General features: G+C 43.5%; 1 protein-coding gene across 1 annotated transcript in view; it reads left to right on the top strand.

Annotated features, from left to right (window-relative positions):
- CDK17 (cyclin dependent kinase 17) overlaps positions 1-21864 on the top strand; it is a 144665-nt gene that overhangs the window by 85726 nt on the left and 37075 nt on the right. The window contains exons 3-4 of the mRNA XM_083182293.1: positions 5374-5538; positions 18863-18996. Of these exons, the coding sequence (XP_083038419.1) occupies positions 5374-5538; positions 18863-18996 (299 nt within the window). The remainder of the gene's footprint in view (positions 1-5373; positions 5539-18862; positions 18997-21864) is intronic.

Raw genomic sequence — 21864 nt, 5'->3', positions numbered from 1 at the left:
CTCCACCTGTGGATCTTTTAAAATGTGTCAGTGATTAATGAGTGCAGCTGTGCAGCAGCAAGGTTGTCTGGAAAATGTGAACTGTTGGTAGCTCTCGAGGGCTAGGGTTGGCTACCACTGCACTAGAATGTTGATGTGATCATTGGCAAAAAGCTCTACCTATCAGGGATATCAGGGATAGAGATGCACTTCAAAAGCAAGAAACAAGTGTTAAGTGCAGCTTGTAGGCTGCAATTGAATAGCTTTGGGTACTATAATAAGTACACGGTAAGCCCTGCAGTTGCACTTATGAGTTTGCCATGATGAGGTATTGTAGCATTTGAAATAAAAATGTAAGCATTCCTTGATAAATGAAAGAACCTATATATCACCTATTTACAGGGTGGGGTGAGTAAAAAAAAAATCCCTTTTTTGGGGGTTTAAACTCATTTTTTTTGCCATCAACGTTTAAAAAAAGTAATCCTCTTTATAATACTGTGAAACATTGCTATGTATTAGAAACCTTAATCAACCATGTTTTAATGCTTTCTAATATTAACAACCAAGGTTATACGGCTTAGAATTGGTTGATATGATTTATTTGAAATCTTTCAATAAGAGATGGCAGTAGTCCATTATAGCCTATGGACTACAGAACGCAGTGCCGGTGGGGCAGTGCGGTTAGCAGAGTCAGCAGGGGGGTCAGCATTTACCCCCGGCACCTGGTGAAGCAGATGGCAGGGATGAGCTGCTTTCAGAGACCCTGTCCCCGGTTCTGCAGGAACATGCATTCCCCCAAAAAGATTGCATATTGCAATGTGAATCCCACCCAGATCACATTAGGTATGCAATCATATTGTTTACAGGCCTCCATCTGTACACGGTAGTTTAGGCTGAATAAAGACATATGTCAATCAAGTTCAGCCTTTGGTTAGAGCAGTGGTTCCCAAACTGTGCGCCTAGGCTCCCTGGGGTGCCTCGGAGCACTTGCGGGGGTGCATCAGGTTGGTGGTCCAGAACCAATTCAAATTATTTATGGCCAATGAAACAGGCTAAATCAGTGCTTGGGGCTTCCAATTATAAAATATGTGGGGAAACAGAAGTGAATTGTGTTCCTCACCACATAACTGGACCTAAGGATGACATTTAAGCACAACTTATTTAATTAAATATATATATTTTTTTTATATTCTTGGTAACAAACTTTGGCCTAGGAGTGCCCTGAAAAATATTCTGATACTCTAGGTGCCGTGATTCAAAAAAGTTTGGGAACCTCTGGGTTCGTGTATGATCTATTTGCTACATCTATTGGTACTCTTTACTTAGAAGGGCGCCCACGATTTTGATCGTGGGCATCGTTAGTAAAAAATCTCGGGCATTGAATGCACTAAAAAATCGGGTGCGATCAACCGACGAGATGCCCGAGATTTCCCATAGGGAACAATGTTAAATGTCTCAATTGACCCAATTTTCCTGTTCAATGCCTCAATTGACCCGATTTTTCCGTAGGAAACAATGTTAAATGGGCCACAGAGGCCAAATAGGCACCCTGAAGTGTATAATGGCCACCCGAATTGTTAACGCCACCCCACGATCAACGTCAACCCGATGCGTGGCGAGCGCAGCGGTACGCGTCCTACGACCTTTTCATACCCCCACTATCCACGTCGGCGTGGAGTTGAGAATAGAAAGTGTGGCGAGCGCAGCGAGCCACCGAGCCCGAAGCGTGGCGAGCGCATGCGGACAGCTGTGAAGCCCGCGAGGGGACGCGGATACCTGTGAAGGTATCCGCTGCGCTCGCCACGCTTCGGGCTCGGTGGCTCGCTGCGCTCGCCACACTATTCTATTCTCATCTCCACGCCGACGTGGATAGTGGGGGTATGAAAAGGTCGTAGGACGCGTACCGCCGCCCCTCGCGGGCTCGCTGCGCTCGCCACGCTTCGGGTTGACGTTGATCGTGGGGTGGCGTTAACAATTCGGGTGGCCATTATTCACTTCAGGGTGCCTATTTGGCCTCTGTGGCCCATTTAACATTGTTTCCTATGGAAAAATTGGGTCAATTGAGGCATTGAACAGGAAAATCGGGTCAATTGAGACATTTAACATTGTTCCCTATGGGAAATCTCGGGCATCTCGTCTGTCACATCGCACCTGATTTTTTAGTGCATTCAATGCCCGAGATGGCCGAGATGGGCGCCCTTCTAAGTAAAGAGTACCCATCTATTTGTTACATTTTGGTAAAAGTCAAGATGTTGTGTCTGTAGTCACAGCATATTAAAAAAAAAAAAAAAAAAAAAGTGTTTTTATAAAAAAACATTTGGTTTAAACCAGCCAACCCTGCCTATTTACCAACCACTTAAAACAAAATGCAATTGTGTTTAGAAAGCTTTTCCCCTACCTGTAATGTAGCCATTAAACTGACCGCATTTACCACAGCTGTAAACCAGAACTCCTAAAGAAAAAATATTTTTCCTGACAACGAATTCTTCAAATCAAGTGGTAACTACTGCGATCACATTGCTTCCGTATACAGCATTGGTGTGCCTACTGTGCATTCATGGAATGGGATCATTCGTCAGACTGCATTTAGGTCTACAGTCATTAGGTCTACCCCACTAGGTCGACTGGCAGGAAGGTCGACCAGACTTAAGGTCGACATGGGCCAAGGTCGACATGACTTAAGGTCGAATTTGCATAAAGGTCGACATGAGGAAGGTCGACTGGTCATAAGGTCGACATGGGTTTTTCACTGTTTTTTGATCCGAATGTCGACACAGTCGACATGGACACAGTTGGCAATGAGAATCGGACCCTCGCTTCGCTCGCGATGCTTCGGGCACGGTGCCTCGCTGCGCTCGGCACACTATTTTATTCTCCCATGACGCCCTAGTGGATGGTAGGGCATGAAATACCGCCTGTCGGCACATGGCGGCTTAAAAAACAGTGAAAAACCCATGTCGACCTTATGACCAGTCGACCTTCCTCATGTCGACCTTTATGCAAATTCGACCTTAAGTCATGTCGACATTGGCCCATCCCTGTACCATGCACTGCTAGCCCTACAGAGACATCCCTGCACCCTGCACTGCTAGCCCTGGTTCTGTATACAGAGACATCCCAGCACTGTGCACTGCTAGCCCCGGTGCCCTGTACAGAGACATCCCTGCACCCTGTCCCTGCACTGCTAGCCCTAGTGCTCTATACCGAGACGGGATGCGGTCATCTATTAGAATGAACTTAGGTCTACAGTCATTAGGTCTACCCCACTAGGTCGACTGGCAGGAAGGTCGACCTGACTTAAGGTCGACATGGGCCAATGTCGACATGACTTAAGGTCGAATTTGCATAAAGGTCGACATGAGGAAGGTCGACTGGTCATAAGGTCGACATGGGTTTTTCACTGTTTTTTAAGCCGCCATGTGCCGACAGGCGGTATTTCATGCCCTACCATCCACTAGGGCGTCATGGGAGAATAAAATAGTGTGCCGAGCGCAGCGAGGCACCGTGCCCGAAGCATCGCGAGCGAAGCGAGGGTCCGATTCTCATTGCCAACTGTGTCCATGTCGACTGTGTCGACATTCGGATCAAAAAACAGTGAAAAACCCATGTCGACCTTATGACCAGTCGACCTTCCTCATGTCGACCTTTATGCAAATTCGACCTTAAGTCATGTCGACCTTGGCCCATGTCGACCTTAAGTCTGGTCGACCTTCCTGCCAGTCGACCAAGTGGGGTAGACCTAATGACTGTAGACCTAAATGCAGTCTGACGAATGATCCCATTCCGCATTCATGGCCTGAGCATGTTACAATGTGAATACCAGAGAGGGATCCAGCTACTAATACTGTAGCTATGCCAAGCATTGCATTTCAGAGCTTAATAAATCATATCAAGTGCAATCCCCAGAGAAACCTACATCTGAGAGATCCACTGCGGTCTCTCTTGTTTACATCAAAGAAATTATTTGATTTTGTAGAGAAACCCCGAAAACATCTGTTTTGAGGTTTTTCCTATAAATTGATCCTGTTTTATTATGAAACTTGGATTTTTTTTTTTGGTACTTGTGTAGTTTCACGGCGCCACTAGATAGGATACGATTTAGTATGCGATTTGACATAAGATATCGCATAAGATATCGCATAAGATATAGTATAAGATTTACTATCCATTTTATTACCCCACTATCCACTACAGCGTGGAGTTGATTCTATATAGCGTGGCGAGCGCCACGCTATATAGAATCAACTCATCTTCTCACAAAACCGAGATGCGATGAGATGCAATATTGTATACAATAATGTTAACGTGTATGGTCACCTTTTTTTTAGATTTTTTTTATTTTTTTCAATTTAAAACAGATTTATTAAATTGTGTCTTACTGGTGTATGGCCAACTGATAATGAAGATTGTGTATTTGCAGGGTGCCCAATTTACATACGTACGGCACTGTATGAAAATCGCATCGCATACAATTTTTCTGTGCAATGCGATTTTTCATTGTATCATGCGTTCGCCACACTTTATAAAATCAACTGCACGCCGACGTGGATAGTGGGGGTATGAAAAGGTCGGGAGGACGCGTAAACCGTGTCTGCTCGCCACTCTTATACAATGAAAAATCGCATCGCACAGAAAAACTGTATGCGATGCGATTTCACTACGCAGAATAGCCCACTAAGCAAATAGCTTAGTGGGCGCCCTGTTAATCACCATATTTTCTATTTCTATTTGTACCCAATTTCCAAATAATTGTTTTTTTATTAACCCAATATTTTTTCAACCATGCTTTTTGGACACCTATATTTTTTATTTAGATAATGGGCTGAAAACAGAATACAACATTAATAGTCTATGATTTGAAAATTCATTATGAATTGGTTGGTGGTTAACTTTAATCTTAATGGGCGGTGTTCAGTGCGGGGAGGGGGGGGGGGCGCGAGCCCCTGACTGCAAGCTATACAGCTCGCAGCGCCAATAGCTCGCTGTCACTGTTTGTACCTCGCCTGGTCCCTGAGGCAAGGTGGAAACGACGATTGTGCGGCCTCGCCACTGTATGCAGCTGGCTCCCCGCATTTGCAGCAAGCCTCGACATTCTGTGGAATCCTTGCCGCCCTCTGACGGCGGATTTCCCCATAACGTAAAATAGGACGAGGGGGCTGAACGGCGAAGATGGATTTTCCTCACTAAAAAAAGCAATCCTCGCCGTACAACCCCCATCACCGTCCGCTTGCCCTCGCATTGAATACTGCCCTTTGTGTCTTGATTTTAAGGTGGTGTGTTCTGTATAGTAATCAATTCTTTTTCTTTCCTTTTTTTCTCCTTGGGTCCTTCTCCTATTCTGCAATCTTTCCTTTTCTGATTGGATGGATTTGTGTTGGACTTTGGGATTACTAGAACCAATTGTGAAGAATGGCAGGCCTCCAACGTCTCATAGTATGCACTCCTTCCTCCATCAATACACAGGATCCTTTAAGAAGCCACCACTGAGAAGACCGCACAGTGTTATAGGTGGAAGCCTCGGCTCATTCATGGCAATGCCTAGGAATGGAAGCAGACTAGGTAATCTTTCATATTGTTTTAACAGATTATGGCACATATAAACATTTCACACTGTGTCCTGCTTCAGCATGGAATAATATGTAGCATTATGAAAATTGTTGTACTTCTCTTCAATTTAAAACAAAGATTGTCATTTGTTTGAATTATTTATTTAACCTATTCATGTATATAACTGTACATAGGTCTGAGCACACACAGGAAGAGATACTGATTACAATCTAGCCACATACATTGTAACACGTTTGTTTACAGTTATAAGTTATGCAGTCCTTTTTTGTGCTAGACCCATAGTCGTAATTGATAACTTCGAATTTTAAGATGTGTGGCATGTTTGGGAACCTTTTACTAACTTAGGCTTGGTGCACACTTGAATGGCCTATCAACCTACTGACCAGATCCACGGTTAGGCTGGTTGATTTCGGAGGTTGGAAACACTTACCAATTGTCTGTTTGATATGTCTGGCTAGCTCAGTTGTTATGTCTTGTCAACAGATGTGTAGCATGGAACCATGGCACCCAGAGCAAGCTCATGTCACGGCACCCTCCCCCAAGTTATTTTAGTGTCACTTCCTCATAATGCTTCAATAGTGCCATTTTATGCCCCCATTGCCATTCGCACACAAAATTCTATAAGTAGTGCCTCTCCCTCTTAATGCCCCCAAAATTGCCTCTCCCTCATGCCCACACTAGTGCCTCTCGCTAATAATGCCCCAGTAGTGCCTTACACATTATGCCCGCTTCGGCAGTAGTCAGCAGTGGATCTGCTGATTATATACATAATGCTCACCATAGTAGCACCCCTTATACATAATAGTGACAGTAGTAATGTCAATTACACACAATGCCCACAGTAATGGAGCCACTTACACTTCATGCCCATAGTTGCCCACAATAGTATTGCTGCTTATAGATAATGCCCACTGTTAACCACAGTAATAGCCCAACTTATACATAATACCCATAGTTGCTAACAGTAGAACTCTTCTTATACATAATGCCCACAGTTGCTGATGGTAGTAGCGCTGCTTACATATAATGGCCATAGTGTCTCACAGTAGTAGCGCTGCTTATACATAGTGCCCAAAGTTGACAGTCATAGTGCAAATTATAGGTAACATCCGCAGCACTCCTACAGCTGCTGACAGTAGTACTCTCTCACACACACGTTATTTAACTAATGCTGGCTGGCATCTTCTCCTCATCAGTCCTCCACTCTGTGTAGCGCCGCCCCCTTTCCAGTCTCTGTGGCCACTGATGTTTCCTCGGGGTTTGGAACTGGGAGAAAGAGTCATGATGCCACAGCGGCAACCTCAGAAAAGAGGGCAGGAACAGTAGAAATAAAGCAGCATCCTCTACTGAGCAGGTTGCACCTTTACAAATTTGGGCTCCTGGAGCTTGTGGTCCATTGGAGCCACCCATCCTACGTCCCTGCATGTCAGCAGTTCCTGCAACCACATAAGTGGTTGGCTGGTGAGTACCCCTTTCACACATGCAGATATACCTGATACATCTGCTACTTCTAACAATGTTGACACTGTAGCAGGTCCAACGTGATATGTTGATTAAGTAATTAATTTTGGTAGTCATGCTGATTGCATAGTGTATCCAAAACAATTGGGAATCTTTAAGAATTCAGACACTATTTCCCTTGGACTCCCCGTCAGCTTCCCAGGCACACGAAAGATCTTGTGTGTTTTCTATCGTAAGATCTGTAATTCCAGCATAGTGATCATTAGTAGCAACTTTAGATCTTTACATGCAGCAGATAAGATCATAGGATCCATCTCACAACCCGTTGGGCCACACATCTGATCGTTAACATACCAAAACACCTTGCGATGAGCACAAACACACACACAATGCATTGCACGAGCCATCAAAATCGTGCTTGGAAAAATATAGCTGTGTTGAAGAACGGGTTTGAAAACCTGTGTACTAGAGTTATAATTATTTAACACAAACCCGTCTCAACAAGGCAAGAGTCCATTTTTCGGTACTTGTTTCCTAGAACGGCGCCCATCGCATGTACATCGCATGCCATTTTACATAGGGAACAATGTTAAATGGCCCAATTGACCCGATTTTCACATAGGGAACAATGTTAAATGGGCCACAGACCCCCAAATAGCCACCCTGAAGTTTGAAATGGCCCCACCAATTGTTAACGCCACCCCACGATCAACGTCAACCCGAAGCGTGGCGAGCGCGGGGGGCGGCTGTACCCTCCGACCTTTTCATACCCCCACTATCCACGTCGGCGTGGAGTTGAGAATACCACCGAGCCCGAATCGTGGCGAGGGGATGCGGATACCTGTGAAGCCCGCGAGGGGACTTGTATAGCTGTGAAGGTATCCGCATCCCCTCGCGGGGCTCGCCACACTTCGGGCTCCGTGGCTCGCTGCGCTCGCCACACCTTCTATTCTGAACTCCATGCCGACGTGGATAGTGGGGGTATGAAAAGGTCGGAGGATGCGTACCGCCGCCCCCCCGCGCTCGCCACGCTTTGGGTTGACGTTGATTGTGGGGTGGCGTTAACAATTGGGGGGGCCATTTCACACTTCAGGGTGGCTATTTGGGGTCTGTGGCCCATTTAACATTGTTCCCTATGTGAAATCGGGTCAATTGGGCCATTTAACATTGTAAATGTTAAATCCAGTAATCGTGTCGGTCGCATCGCATGCTATTTTTTGGCCGCATGCGATGCGACCGACGCGATTTATATTTTACCCTGCATGCGATGTACATGCGATGCCCGCGATGGGCGCCGTTCTAGGAAACAAGTCCCGAAAAATGGACTCTTGCCTTGTTGAGACGGGTTTGTGTGTTAAATAATTATAACTCCAGTACACAGGGGTATGAAAAGGTCGGAGGACGCGTACCGCCGCCCCTCGCGGGCTCACACTCGCCACGCTTCGGGTTGACGTTGATCGTGGGGTGGCGTTAACAATTGGGGGGCCATTTCACACTTCAGGGTGGCTATTTGGGGTCTGTGGGCCATTTAACATTGTTACCTATGTAAAATCGCGGTAATCTCGTCGGTGGCATCGCATGCGATTTTTTGGCGGCATGCGATGCGACCGACTCGATTTTTTTCCTTGCGATGCCTAAGATCAATATCGTGGGCGCCGTTCTAGGAAACAAGTACCCATTTTTCTAACTCCATACAGTTTTTTTTGTTAAAAACTGAATTGCATACCATTCCTGCAGTGCCACAGTGTCTCTTGGCACTTTGGAGATGAAGTTTGTCTGGGCAGGGACACCAATAATCTTAGTGAGCATGTGTAAAGTGTCCCAGCACATTCTACTGACCTATTTTCTTTCTCTAAGCAATGTATATGGAGCTTTCTTTATTAATTTGACTTCATCTTATCAAATGTATAGTTCTTTGGATATGATTTGTTACGAATGTCTAAATGTCTTGAGGCTATTGCATGAGCTTATTTTTGGATTGTGACTTTTATCAAACATGACACCATTTCAGCAAAGTGTCACATTTCTTCAGAAGCAGCTTGATACTTTTCTGCTTTAAATGATGTATTGTTACATACTGTGCAAATGTGCTCCAATTTTTCCTTTAAAAAAAACATTGCATATGACTGAACCAGCTACTGTAAATCATATTTGTTTTTAGATGCCTTTGATGACATGCTTACAAGAGTGATGTGATAGTAATACTTAAATGGCCTACACACGGAGAGATGAGTGTTCTGAGCAATGCTAGATCGCGCTGAATGCTCAGAGCGCAGCAATGTGCTGCTCAACGATCTATCTTGGCCAATGTTCTCACGTTATGATTTATTAAGCCTGCCGGATATTAACCACCGGGGTGATAGCATTGCATGGGCCACGCATAGCTATAGCTATTCCCCCTACACACGGAGCAATGTAGGGGCATTTACTAAGCAATCTAGTGAGGTTGCTTGGAAAATCCCCAGTAATCACTAAGTGTGTAGGCCCCATTACACTGCAGGTTGGAAGGAGACTTAATACTTTAATTCCACAGTAAAGTGCTACCCATTTACATCATTCAGTATAAATTATAGTATGTTTTATTATATAAATAAAATATGTATGGTATAAATGTATATTAACTTTTGCACTCTGAAGGCGCATGCAGCATTAACCCCTTCAGTGGTGGGGTTTTTTGGGGGGAAGCGCTCCCCACTAACTACGTTTTTTTTTTTTTTATGGGGGGGTCATCCGACTGTCATTAGTAGCTGGAGATACCACTGAACACTCATGCAGCACAGTATGACCTGTCTCTGCTTGGCGGTTTAGTGAGCCTTCATAATAACTAGAGGGGAAGGCATCAGGCTCTGCAGGCTGAGGAGGAGGAGGCGGAGCTTCACCTCTGCCTTGGCACGGGCTATTCAGGCTATAGCAGGATTGACCCAGTTCTCTGCAGTATCTTTAGTCCTACTCTCGTTCACAGGCTGAGCACAGGCTGCGGTTTGGTCTGAGTCCAGAGCTGCGCTGTGCATTTACTAGTGCAGCAGTTTGTGTCTGCATGGAAACAGGCAGATAAATCATTCCAGGTTCCTCGGCAGTTTGGTTCACACTATCCATTTGGCCCATCCATGACCACCAAATTTGGAAACGCCGCCATCTGTCAATGCTTCCATATTACGTTTGTCTAAGAAAACAAAACTGCCGGAACCTGGTACTTCTTGGCTGAAGGATCACTCAGGCCATGAACTTGAATCCAATCTCAAGTCCATTTATGTGGCCGCGGGTGCACTACTCCCCAAATCACTACTCCCCAAATAATTAAAATAATTCCTTTTCTATGGGGATATGTGTTCTCCTGAGGATCCAGCCAGCAAGGATTGCTGGCTGGATCCTCAGGAAAACACATATCCCCATAGAAAAGGAATTATTCTGATTTATTTGGGGAGTAATCTGTGAAGCATGCACTATTGAACATACTGCCAAATTTGCCCCTAAAAAATCTTAGGAGATCATAAACCCCTGATGAAGCCTCTTACCGAGGTGAAACGCGTTTGGTACTGGTCACGGTTTTGAGAAATAAAAAAAACTTTCTTCAAAAGAATTACCTGAAATGTTTATTCTTCTTTTAATATTATTATATATTGTATGGACATTACAAACAGAGGGTGCTGAAGACTCTATTGTTGGATATATATTTTATTCATGCCTCTACAAATTTACTGTTTTGGTTGTTTTCATATGATAAAATGAGCAGGGGCGGAATGATCCATATTTGTAGCCTGCATGGTGACAGCAGAATTGTAGGACTTCCTAGCAACAGGATAGATTTAGGATAAATAAAATGTAAAAATGTAATACACTTATGAAAGACTTTTGCATGCCCTCTTCAGAAGAACTTTAAGAAATGTATCAAGGTCGTTTGTACAGCTTTCCTTGGCATATCGTAATGAGGGTAATACAGAAAGGAGGCATGAAAACCGAGGCTGAGTACACTTAGTCACAACTTGTCCGCCATTGCTACAACAGATTGTGGTAGCCCTTACCGATTGGCCACTAGAAGTGTTCCCTTGAATGCCCAATATATTGCCTAGCGTATACCAAGCTTGAGCAAGCCGGAAAACTGTATTTATGGTCATCAGTTGAAGAGACTCCCAAATGCAAAGTACCCACAAATTCTTTTTCAGGTTCATTGGCTTTTTCCGTGGTTCCCAAACTGTTTTGAACAATAGCGTGCCTAGAATATCAGAATGTTTTTCATGGGACCCATAAGTAAAGTTTCTTGTTAATGAATTCATAAAAAAATATTAAATTTAAGTGAATTGTGTTTTATGTCATACAGTTATGTAGAGAGGAACCTGATTTGCTTTTGTTTGCCCAAATATTTAATGATTGGTGGCCACCAACTCTGGTTTTGCCTATTGCATTGCCCATAACTTTCATGAATTTGTCCTAGACCACCAATCAAAGGTACCCCTGCATGTGTCACCAGGCGCCCCAGTTTGGGAACCACTGGGCTATCTGGTTCTGGGGATTTTCCAAGTATGATAATAATGAACTTACCTTGTGTTTTTTTTTTTTTTTTTTTTTGCTGCTTCTGAGAACCGAAATCTATTTCAGATGTTTCCATCCATTTGAGATTTACCAGATATCTACTTTGAAAATAACATCTCCTGAATTGACAATGTTTATGTGAAGGACTGGTGCTCAGCTGGTTGGCATCATCTGATGCACAGCAGCAAATGTTTCTATGTAAACCCATGAATGTTTGGAGTGTTTATTGGATAATGTGGTGTGAGCAATCATCTTTGCCTGCAGAAGCCTCTGACCTCGTTATACTGGTATCTGTTCGTTATAGCCCTGAAATGCCAGCGGCTTCCCCACAACATTGTTTAGTGTTTGCTAAATTAGGTGACTTTTGGGTAGAAAATTTAGATTTGCTTTTGCAGCATTTTTTGTGAGTGACAATGGGCACAACAGCGACAGCAACAGCGTGTGAAAACTGATATTGGGCTACCATATTTTGCTATTGCAGTATACACACTGCATTATGTGTTTACCACTTGTTAAAGTGCATGTGAACTAGTGTGTAAATATGCTTACCCTAATACCCATTTAAACTGGGATGGTCATACATGGTGCACTGTGCATCTTAAACTAGATTGCATTGCATCCAGTTCAAAACACATGCGATGTGTTAAAGCAGAGTGTTTTGAACTACAAGCGATGAAATCTAGTTCAAAACGTACAGCAGCATAAACTGTGCAATGGGATGGGGGCTGGAACGCGCATCACACCTGTTAATTACACAGTGTATGGGCGGCATTACACAGATTCTGTGAATAATTAAAACTAAATGAAATGCGGCCTCGAGGTCAGCCAGTCTCAGAACCTGTGTAATACATTAGCATCCCAGTTTAAAGGGATAATATGGTAAGCCTAATGCAGCCCACACACGCGCCGATGCCGGCGGTGCGATGCTGTACGATGGGGTGCGCGCTCCCGCGGCACCTCATCGTACAGTACAAAAAGTATGTGCTGCACATACTTTTTGTACTAGCTTTTTCTAGCACAGCATCGCATCGCATGCACATCGTATGCACAAGGCATACGATGCTGTGTGTGCTAGTTAAGCCCACAACGCACGCTGGAATCGTGCGTGTGTGGGCTGCATTAGTATAAACAAAGTTTATTTCAACAAATCTTTTGGTGTAGCAGAACGCAATCTTCAAGTCAGCATATGTGAAAATACATTATCTACATCACATGGCTTTTAGAATGCACTCCCATTGATTTGAAACGTTTTAGTGTAGTTGACCTACATCTCGTGTAGTGACATGGGGAAAAAAAATTATTACAAATGCTCACTGCAATATGATACAAGGTCATAACAAACGCACATGAAAATGGAAAGATGTATGATTTTAGACCAGTCTTTATTTTTCAGTTTAAGAAATGTTGCTTAAATTAGCGACTTTTAGATTAGCGGTTTTTCCGTTTAAATATAGATCATTGCGCCCAGGGCTGTGGGGTCGGAGTCGAAGAGTCGGAGGAAATTTTGCGTACCTGGAGTCAGGGTCGGAGTCGGCAAACAATGCACCGACTCCGAAAATTATAATTAATGACTTCTCTACTGTAAGAATAAAGACCAATGCATACAGTGCCTCACATAACCGCAAAACGAACACGTTAAGTGACCGTGAAAAAGCATGCTTTTCATGTGCTTCACTATATGGCTCGCAACGCACAATTCGGAGCACCAATACTTATTATTATTTATTCTCCCTTGTAGTTTACAACTTATTTCCAACGTTCAATAAGGTTTTCAATACCTCGTTGGTAGAAATCACCTGGTGTAGACTCGAAAAATTAATTCAACCAAGCTCTCCCACCATACGCACAACATCTTTTTACGCGGATGAAGATAGTGTTTCATGCGCGAGGTCGTTTGTTTACCTTGGCTAAGACATTCCTTACGCTGGTTCAGATTGATGTACAGGCACCATTTTTCGTCGCCAGTAACGATTCGGTAAAGAAATCGTTCCTTGTGTCCATGAATTCAACGGTGACGAGCAAGCAAACCAGCGGAGATTGTGGCTTGTTGATTTTTGTTGTCGTCACAAAGCATGCGGAACTCATGCTCCACACTTCTGAACCTTTCCTATTGAGTGAAGATTCTTCTCTATAGAGCTTAGAAGGACTTGATGGAACAGCTTCTTGGATTCAACTGTTATATTTATTTTAAAACCTGCATGCCTGCTTGTCTGTATGAGGGTAGACATGTGTACATGTTTCTGGAAGAAACTGTCTATCCTAGGTTTTTAAGTGTGGTGCAAGGAATGAATCAAATACATTCGCATATTAATACAGAGGAGTCTGGGTCAGAGGTACGAGAAGTCGGGGTCGCAGTCAGGACATTTATCTACCGACTCCACAGCCCTGATTGTGCCACAGGCCTGATGACGGGGGACAAAGTGGACACCTGTACAGGGCCCATGCACTCTGTAGCCAAATGTGGTGGCTGGCCACAGCCCTAAAGAGGGCCCCTAGTGCTGCATTTTCTAGAGTCACTCTTGGGGCGTCTGTCCTCCATGGACTTCTAAAATATATGTTTATTTTCATTTTTTATTTATGTATGTGCGTGTGTTGACCTTCCACCATCCAGGGCAGTGTCCCATGGATGTAGGCAGTGTGTGTATGTATGTAATGTATGTATGTATGTATGTATGTGTATATATATATATATATATATATATGTGTGTGTGTGTGTGTATATATATATATATATATATATATATATATATATATATATATATATATATATATATATATATATATATATATATATATATATTTATTATAATATAATTATTTTTTATTTTTATTTTTTTTAAGTTCTCCAATCAAAGGCTGGCACCTGCCGCTCATCTTTTTTCCAACACTGCTCGCCCTGCTGCATGCTCACCCGCACCCACTGCTACCCAGAACCTACAACTGCTCCCCCTCCCCGAGATGCGCAGCGCCGCTCCGCTATTTAGCCCTGTCCGCTTCGCCGTGGGGGCACACCTATGGAATTAGACCCAACACTACATGGGTGCTAAAATCACCTGCAATGTGCTGTTGATGGGTCCAATCTGATAAATATAATGTGCACATTATTGGGTCGGAGGGGATGTCAAACTTATTCCATTTGGGACAATTTCTCAGTCCAATCCTTCAGGATCCTGTGAATTTAGCTCAATTGTACGAGTGTAAACACTTCATCTGGCAGTGGGATAATATCGACTGGGTCGTTTCAGGAATATCTGTTGTCTTTAATTTGCTGGATATGGGTGTTCAATTGCCAACAGTAAATTACCGCAAGTATTTGTCCGGCTGGGGGCTATCCAATTAGCGCTGATAAGTGTGCATATGCCAGGGTGAATAGGGGGTTTTGTTTTCCCTGTGAAACCAATTCCCCAAAAGCAGAATCTGATAAACACAGGTTTGACTGAAGCTGTCTGTTTTCAGGAGTCTGTGTGTTTCTTCAGGGCTAATTGGGTTACCACCCCCTCCCATGGCTTCTCTAAATGCACTGCTACATTTCCTTGGGCTCTGCTACTCATGGAATGTGGACTGTTAAGCTGTGATGGGGAATGCTGACCACACATAAGCTTAAGGGTGTATTTACAGGAAAATGCAACTACCTCCTGCTACAAGACAACAGAAAGAAACACAAGCAACAAGCTACTGTTCTCCTCAGAGTAACCTAATCTGCCACTATAGATTGGATGGCAAAATGAAAAACATTACATTTACTATGTTATGTTTTGTTGTGGTTGTTTAGTAATGATTCCCAGGCCTCTGGTGACTGTATCAGGTGTATTCAATGCTCTGGGCAGTATTCAATGTGAATATTCGGCATGTGCAGTGAATCCGGTTTAGGATTCGCTGCACAGTCGCCGTGTTCACGGAGGGCTGGAGCATTCGCTGCCAGCCCTCCCTGTCACCGTATTCAATGCCGCAGGGGCTCGCTGCCCCTGATGGAGATTCTTGCACTGCTCCTGATTGTGCATATGTAATGATCGGGAGCAGTGAATTTATGAATATCTAATGCACGGCTCTCGGCCCCCTGCTGGCTGTTGTGTAAAAAAATAATAATCATTTTAAAATTAAATATATATTCATGTGCTGTAAGCACATGAATAAAAATAGCATGCCCCTTCACATTTTTTGACACCAAATAATTAAAAAAAAACCTTTATTTTAAAAGTTCACATTCCAGTTCACCATAAAAAGATGGTGATTGCTATACAGTGACACACGGCAAAAAGCAATTCGCCATCTGATCATTGAATACACTAATGGCGAACCACATTTTAAAACCACAGCGAATTGCGGAGACTATCAGACTGTGAATTATCCGTCATTCACTGTTCGCTGTCGGCAAATATTGTACGTTGAATAGGGTGATTCACTTTTTTAGTAAAAAGATTCACCTTCAAGCATGAAAATAGCACACATTCGCCGTAGAACATGGCGAATCAGCCTCATTGAATACTGCCCTCTGTCGAGCAGGGCACAGCATTCTCCATTTTTCATTCGCTGTGCAATCTCCACTTTTTCTACCCCTCGCCATGCCTCCTGCTCACCAAAAGGTCAACGTGATAAAGGACAACATGACATTTTTTCGGTGCATATGTTGATCAAAATGGACACAGTAGAAGATTACGGTGTCCTCTCTCATGGCTCGCTGTGCGCGCCATGCTTTAAACAATGCCTCGCTGCGTTTGCACACTATTCTATTCCTCCTGCACCTCCACTGGGACGGAGAAGTATGAACAAATACTTAAAAAAAAATAAAAAAAAAAAAGTTCGAAACTCACGTCGGCCTTTTTCATGTTGACATTTTGCTTGTGTCGACCTTTTGACCCTGTCGTTCTAGTGCATGTTGATATTTTTCATGTGTTGACCTAATGACTGTCGACCCAACGACCGCGTACCTCAGTAAGGTTAGCTGAAAATTGTAAAGGTGTATACTTGGCTTTAGTCTCATGCTAATTAACTACCAATCCTAAACCACAAATGTAAAGGCATCATACACTGTGCAATATGGACCCGATTTTCACCCGATTCCAGTAGAAATCTGCCCAAATCATGTATATGACATAAGTCAGAGGTCGGATGGGCTGCACAAAAGATAAATCGATGTACAGCAGTCATCGGCACATTCGGGTTGTTTTTAGTACCTGCGTTCAATATGGCCCATGTAGGTGTGTACCAGTGGTGTCGTACCGCTGGCGCACACCTATCTGCAGAGCGAGGAAGCGCACCAGTCAGGAGGGGCACTCTTGCTACTCTGCATCCCCTGCACTGGCAGGATATGTGAAAACTCGAATACAAAAGAATCGGCAGCTCCCAGCCAATCAGCTGCCGTCCATTCCTTTTGTATGGGTTTTTATATTTTTTTAATTCTCTGGGCACCCCTCTTCCCAGCTCCATGGGAGTTGCATGCAATAAATCATATGTGAACCCTCCTGGGGTGCTATCAGAGGATCTCTAGGGAAATCTGCTCTGACTTGTCCTTCAGATAACCACCTTTAATATAAAAAGACAGTTTAAAATGTTTTTGAGCTGGTCCTAGTGCGACTGTAAGAACGTCTGCATTTGTGACATTATATGGTGATAAAATATGGTATCTGCTGTAAAGTTATTGTGTTTTAAGATCTCTTTTCCTGCTCTACAACACCATACTCTGTGGGTAATCTAGAACTGGAACGTCTTTCATTGTCACTCAGTATCTGTGATTAAATAATGAGCTGAATGCTGGCCTGTGTTACAGCACACAAACTATTTCATTACTTCATTATTCTCCTAAAACAAGAGGCGCTTGTGTTCCATTTTTCTCTTCTTCTCTTTAAACTAATTTAGCAGCTTTATGAAAAGCCTTTTGCAAACATAAGCAGAATCTGTGGCACACACAACAGCAATCATTATATGAAATGAGAAGCTTCAATGCTGTAATTGCAAAAAATTGGATTGCCATTACTGACAGAAGAATCACTTATACAGCCAAATGAGCAATCCAGCTTTCTCTTGCTGCTTGTGGAACTAGTGGATGGTAGTCTCTAGGAAACATGGGCCAGGTTTGGTGCTTAGAATGTTTAATATCCACCTATAGCGGAAAAAAGTTAAATTTGCTGGGGGACAGTTAGAAGATGGAAGTGGATCTATAAATAAGGTTCTGGCCTAATTTTACATCATAATAATATATCCTGCATGTTAACCAATACTAGGCATCTGATCTGTTTAACATGTAGGGCTTGCTAGATTAGATGTAATACATAGTGGCCTTCATTCTGGTTAACTTGCAAAGCTGTGGGTGTCACAGCTTTGCACGTCAACCTAGCGCCGCCCGCACGAACGTCCGCCCGCCCCTCGCACAGTGAATGTCCCTGCATGCATGCGAATGGCTGTTTTGCATAAACATCCATTCACAGTCTTGCGTTTGGGGAAGAAATCATTTGATGGTCGCTGACAATTGAATGATTTCCTAAGCACTCACAAATCTAAGTCTCTCTGATGACTCAAGTTTGCTGCGCCCTGGATTGGAAACAGGGTGAGCAGCTGATATCTGGTATGTCAGCTGCCCGTCCACCCGTGTCACGCCGCAATTTAAATGGGGACGCCTAGTGTTTTCATGGGAACACCCATGACAAGCTAGGCATTCCCATGGCCGCCGCCCCCTGCACACACTGCTCCGTGCGAACGGGATGCCAAATAATCCGCTGTGGTCATTTGCATAAAGAGGCTGCACATGCCCATAAATGTTTATGGGCATGCGCAGTTGCAAAATTTTGCTCCCCTGTGCGAACGATCCGATCAGAATGAGGCCCTGTGTCCATTAACAGCAAGACTCCTTAAGTTTAGTGCTCCAAAAGCAACAGAGAATAGTACAGATAGTCTCCCATATCCGAAATGCTTGGGACCAGAAATATTTTGGAAATGTGATTTTTCGATACTTTTGAATATTTGCATACGGTACTGACACCTCTTGGGGAGGGGACCCAAGTTTAAAAACAGAATGAATATATATTTATTTTACACATAGTAATTGTAGACAATATTTCAAATGATTTTGTGCAGTGAACCACCAGCTTCAAAAATTCTGACTATCAGTTTACCTGCGTAACCTTTCTTTTCACAGTGCAGTGGCACGGGACATCCCAGAGACACCTATCCTAGCAAAGATACAAAGTAGAATATAATGTGTGTACATGTGTATGGGGGAGCAATGCACGCCTCTACGATGTGGGGAGTTGGAAATAGAATGTTGTCTATTGTTTCATCAATAGGCGCAAACTGTCATATCCTATAATCGTATGGATTTCTTTTTTAGATATTGTGCATGAGAATCTCAAAATGGGATCAGACGGTGAAAGTGACCAAGCATCAGGGACCTCCTCCGATGAGGTTCAGTCACCAACGGGCGTTTGCCTCAGGAATCGAATACACAGGAGAATTTCAATGGAGGTACTGTATACAGAACTCTTAAACTATCATATGACATAGTGGATAAAGCCATGCCTAAACATATCTAATAATTGCACTCCATGCATGCTTCAATAATGGTACAATTTTTTGGTGTGTGTACCACTGGTTATGCCAACATCGCAGTTACACCCACAGAGACAAATACAGACAACCCAACATAGGAGGAGCATAATAAAATACTGTATATGAATATATTTACAGCTACTGTGTTTGCATCTATGCGTTTCACATCTGGTATAATCACTAAAAAAGGCCTACATAACCACATTGATCCCGCAGCTAATGTAAAATAGTCTTAATCATTCATTATGAGTGTATTTAAAATAATAATGTAGTGTTGCTTAAGTAATTGTGCAGCCACAAGCTGAAGAAATACATAGTAAGGCTACTATAAATAAAAAGTTTCCAGTGTCCCAGTCCATCCGACAGAAGTCCTAAATGTATTATTGTGTGACTGTAAATTGTATTTTTATGAGCTTTCATAGCAGAAGTCATGATTTTGGGCTTTCATCAGGGCATACAATATAACTAATTTAAGGAAGACCAGGGAAGGTTGGTTGTTTGCAACTGGTCATGTGCTTAAGGCAAACATGTGTGTCACATCGCAGCACCAGGTGCACTCAATAGGGGTGCGAGCACTTTTAAGTGAATTCGGCGAAGCGTGCAGAATCGGCTTATTTTGGGAGCGTTTTCAGCTTTTTAAGCGCACTTCGCACCCTTCGGCGTGAATAGGATTGGCCCCTATATTTATATGGCAAGTATGGCTACTGCTCACATTACAATAAATGACTCCAACAGTGACCGAGGAAATAATATGGACAACTACATTAGTTTTTGTTCTGCCAAAGTTGCTTACAGTAGAAAAAAAATATCACTAACACACTGAAATGTCATGGGCTTCGTTTTTTTAGATTTGTGTTTTTTAGAGTGTGTGTTTTTTAGAGTGTCTGAAATCCTGATCGGTGATGCTTTACAGTTAAGGCACTGTGTGATTTTGAGCTGAAAGCAGCTGAGTTTTACAGTTTGAGCTGCTTTCAGCTCAAGAGCCGCCCAGTGTGAATGGTCCGGCAATGAGCCTGTGAGCACTGTTGAGTGCTCCCACACCATTGCTGGCGGCTGTTGTTCATCTGCTGGTATTACTAGCAGACTGAACGGCTTTTCATAGCATCCTGCTATGGCAGTGGTTCCCAAACTGTGTGCCATGGCTCCCTGGGGTGCCTTGCAGAGGTGCCCTGGGTTGGTGGTCCAGGACCAATTCAAGTTTTTATATCCATTATAATAGTCCAATTGTAGACAAACAGAAGTGAATCCTGTCCATTACCACATAACTGATCCTAAGGATGAGATATAAACACAATTTATTTAACTTTAATATTTGTTTCTGACTTTCTCAATCAATAACCTTTAGCCTAAGGGTGCCATGAAAACATTTCTGTAGCTTTGGGGTGCCATGATTCAAAAACTTTGGAAACCCCTGTGCTATGGAAAGTATTTAGAGTGAGAAGAATTGCTGTGCATACATGCTGGGCAAAAACGCCCATTGTGTATGCACCTTTAGTTTCTTTGCAGATGCCAGGGATGCCATTTAGACTACATAAATTAGGACACCAATACTTTTGGAAGCACAAAGCCATAATTATGGGGAATTTTCAAATGTTTATTACATTTGTTGTCATTCATGTTGAAGACAACATGTCAATTAGTCACCTAGTCCAACAACTGAACAACTGCAATCTTCTATGAGTTATAAGAGAATGCGCCCCCTCTGTTACATCAGGGGCGAAATGTAATAGGGTGTGATTTTTTAGACATGTGCGATTTTTGGTCAAAAACGGCCGAAATCGCACATTTTCCGAAAATCGCACATTTAATAGGTTGAAAATCGCGGTAAAAAATCGCACTTTTTACCGCGAAATCGCACTTTTAGAAGTGCGATTTTTAGTCACATTTCAATTCGCATCCAGATGTTTTCCCATTATAAAGTATACAACTCGCAAATGTAATAGGGTGCGATTTTTGGTAAATGTTACCAAAAATCGCAAAAAAAATAGACCAGGTTCTGACAGGCGAATTTGACAGAACCATGCACAGATCATTGAGATCTGTGCATGGTTCTGTTAATAAAAATGTGTAAAAGTGTTTTTATAAAAAAAAAACGGCGTGGGGTCCCCCCTCCTAAGCATAACCAGCCCCGGGCTCATTGAGCCGGACCTGGTTCCAAAAATACGGGGGGACAAAAAGCATAGGGGTCCCCCGTATTTCTGAAACCAGCCCCGGACTCTTGGACCGGTCCTGGTTCCAAAAATACGGGGGACAAAAAATCTGGGGGTCCCCCGTATTTTGAAACCAGCACCGGGCTCCAACAGCCCGCGGTGTCATGCCACAGCCGGGGGACACTTTTTATACAAGGTCCCCCGGCCAAAACATGAGCACCGTGGCTGGTCAGCCTTGGACGGGGTACCTGGAGGAGTGGGGACCCCCCCAATAAAGGGGTCCCCCCCCCCCCAGGCTTCACCCGTCCAGGGCTGAAGCCCGGGGCTGTCACCGGCGTCCGTGGCCAGTGGACGCCGGCCTGATAGGGTTAAATCCATCATACATATCATTACATTGCTTTTTACTGGCGAACTACAAGTGCCAGCAGACCTCCCCCGCATGCTGGGACTTGGAGAACCACAAGTCCCAGCATGCGGGGCATTAATGGGCCCGCTGGGACTTGTAGTCCACCTGTAAAAAGAATGTTTATAAAAAACACACACACAGAGAAGTACAAGTTTATTACACACACACACCTCACTTTTACACCAGTGTTACTTACCATTCCTGGATCCAGCGCTGGTCTGGCTGCTT

The sequence above is a fragment of the Crinia signifera genome, chromosome 4 (assembly GCF_055691185.1).
Source record: "Crinia signifera chromosome 4, ASM5569118v1, whole genome shotgun sequence".
Taxonomy (NCBI): Eukaryota; Metazoa; Chordata; class Amphibia; order Anura; family Myobatrachidae; genus Crinia; species Crinia signifera.
Note: the sequence above shows the minus strand (reverse complement) of the source record. Positions and strands in the feature narration are given on the sequence as shown.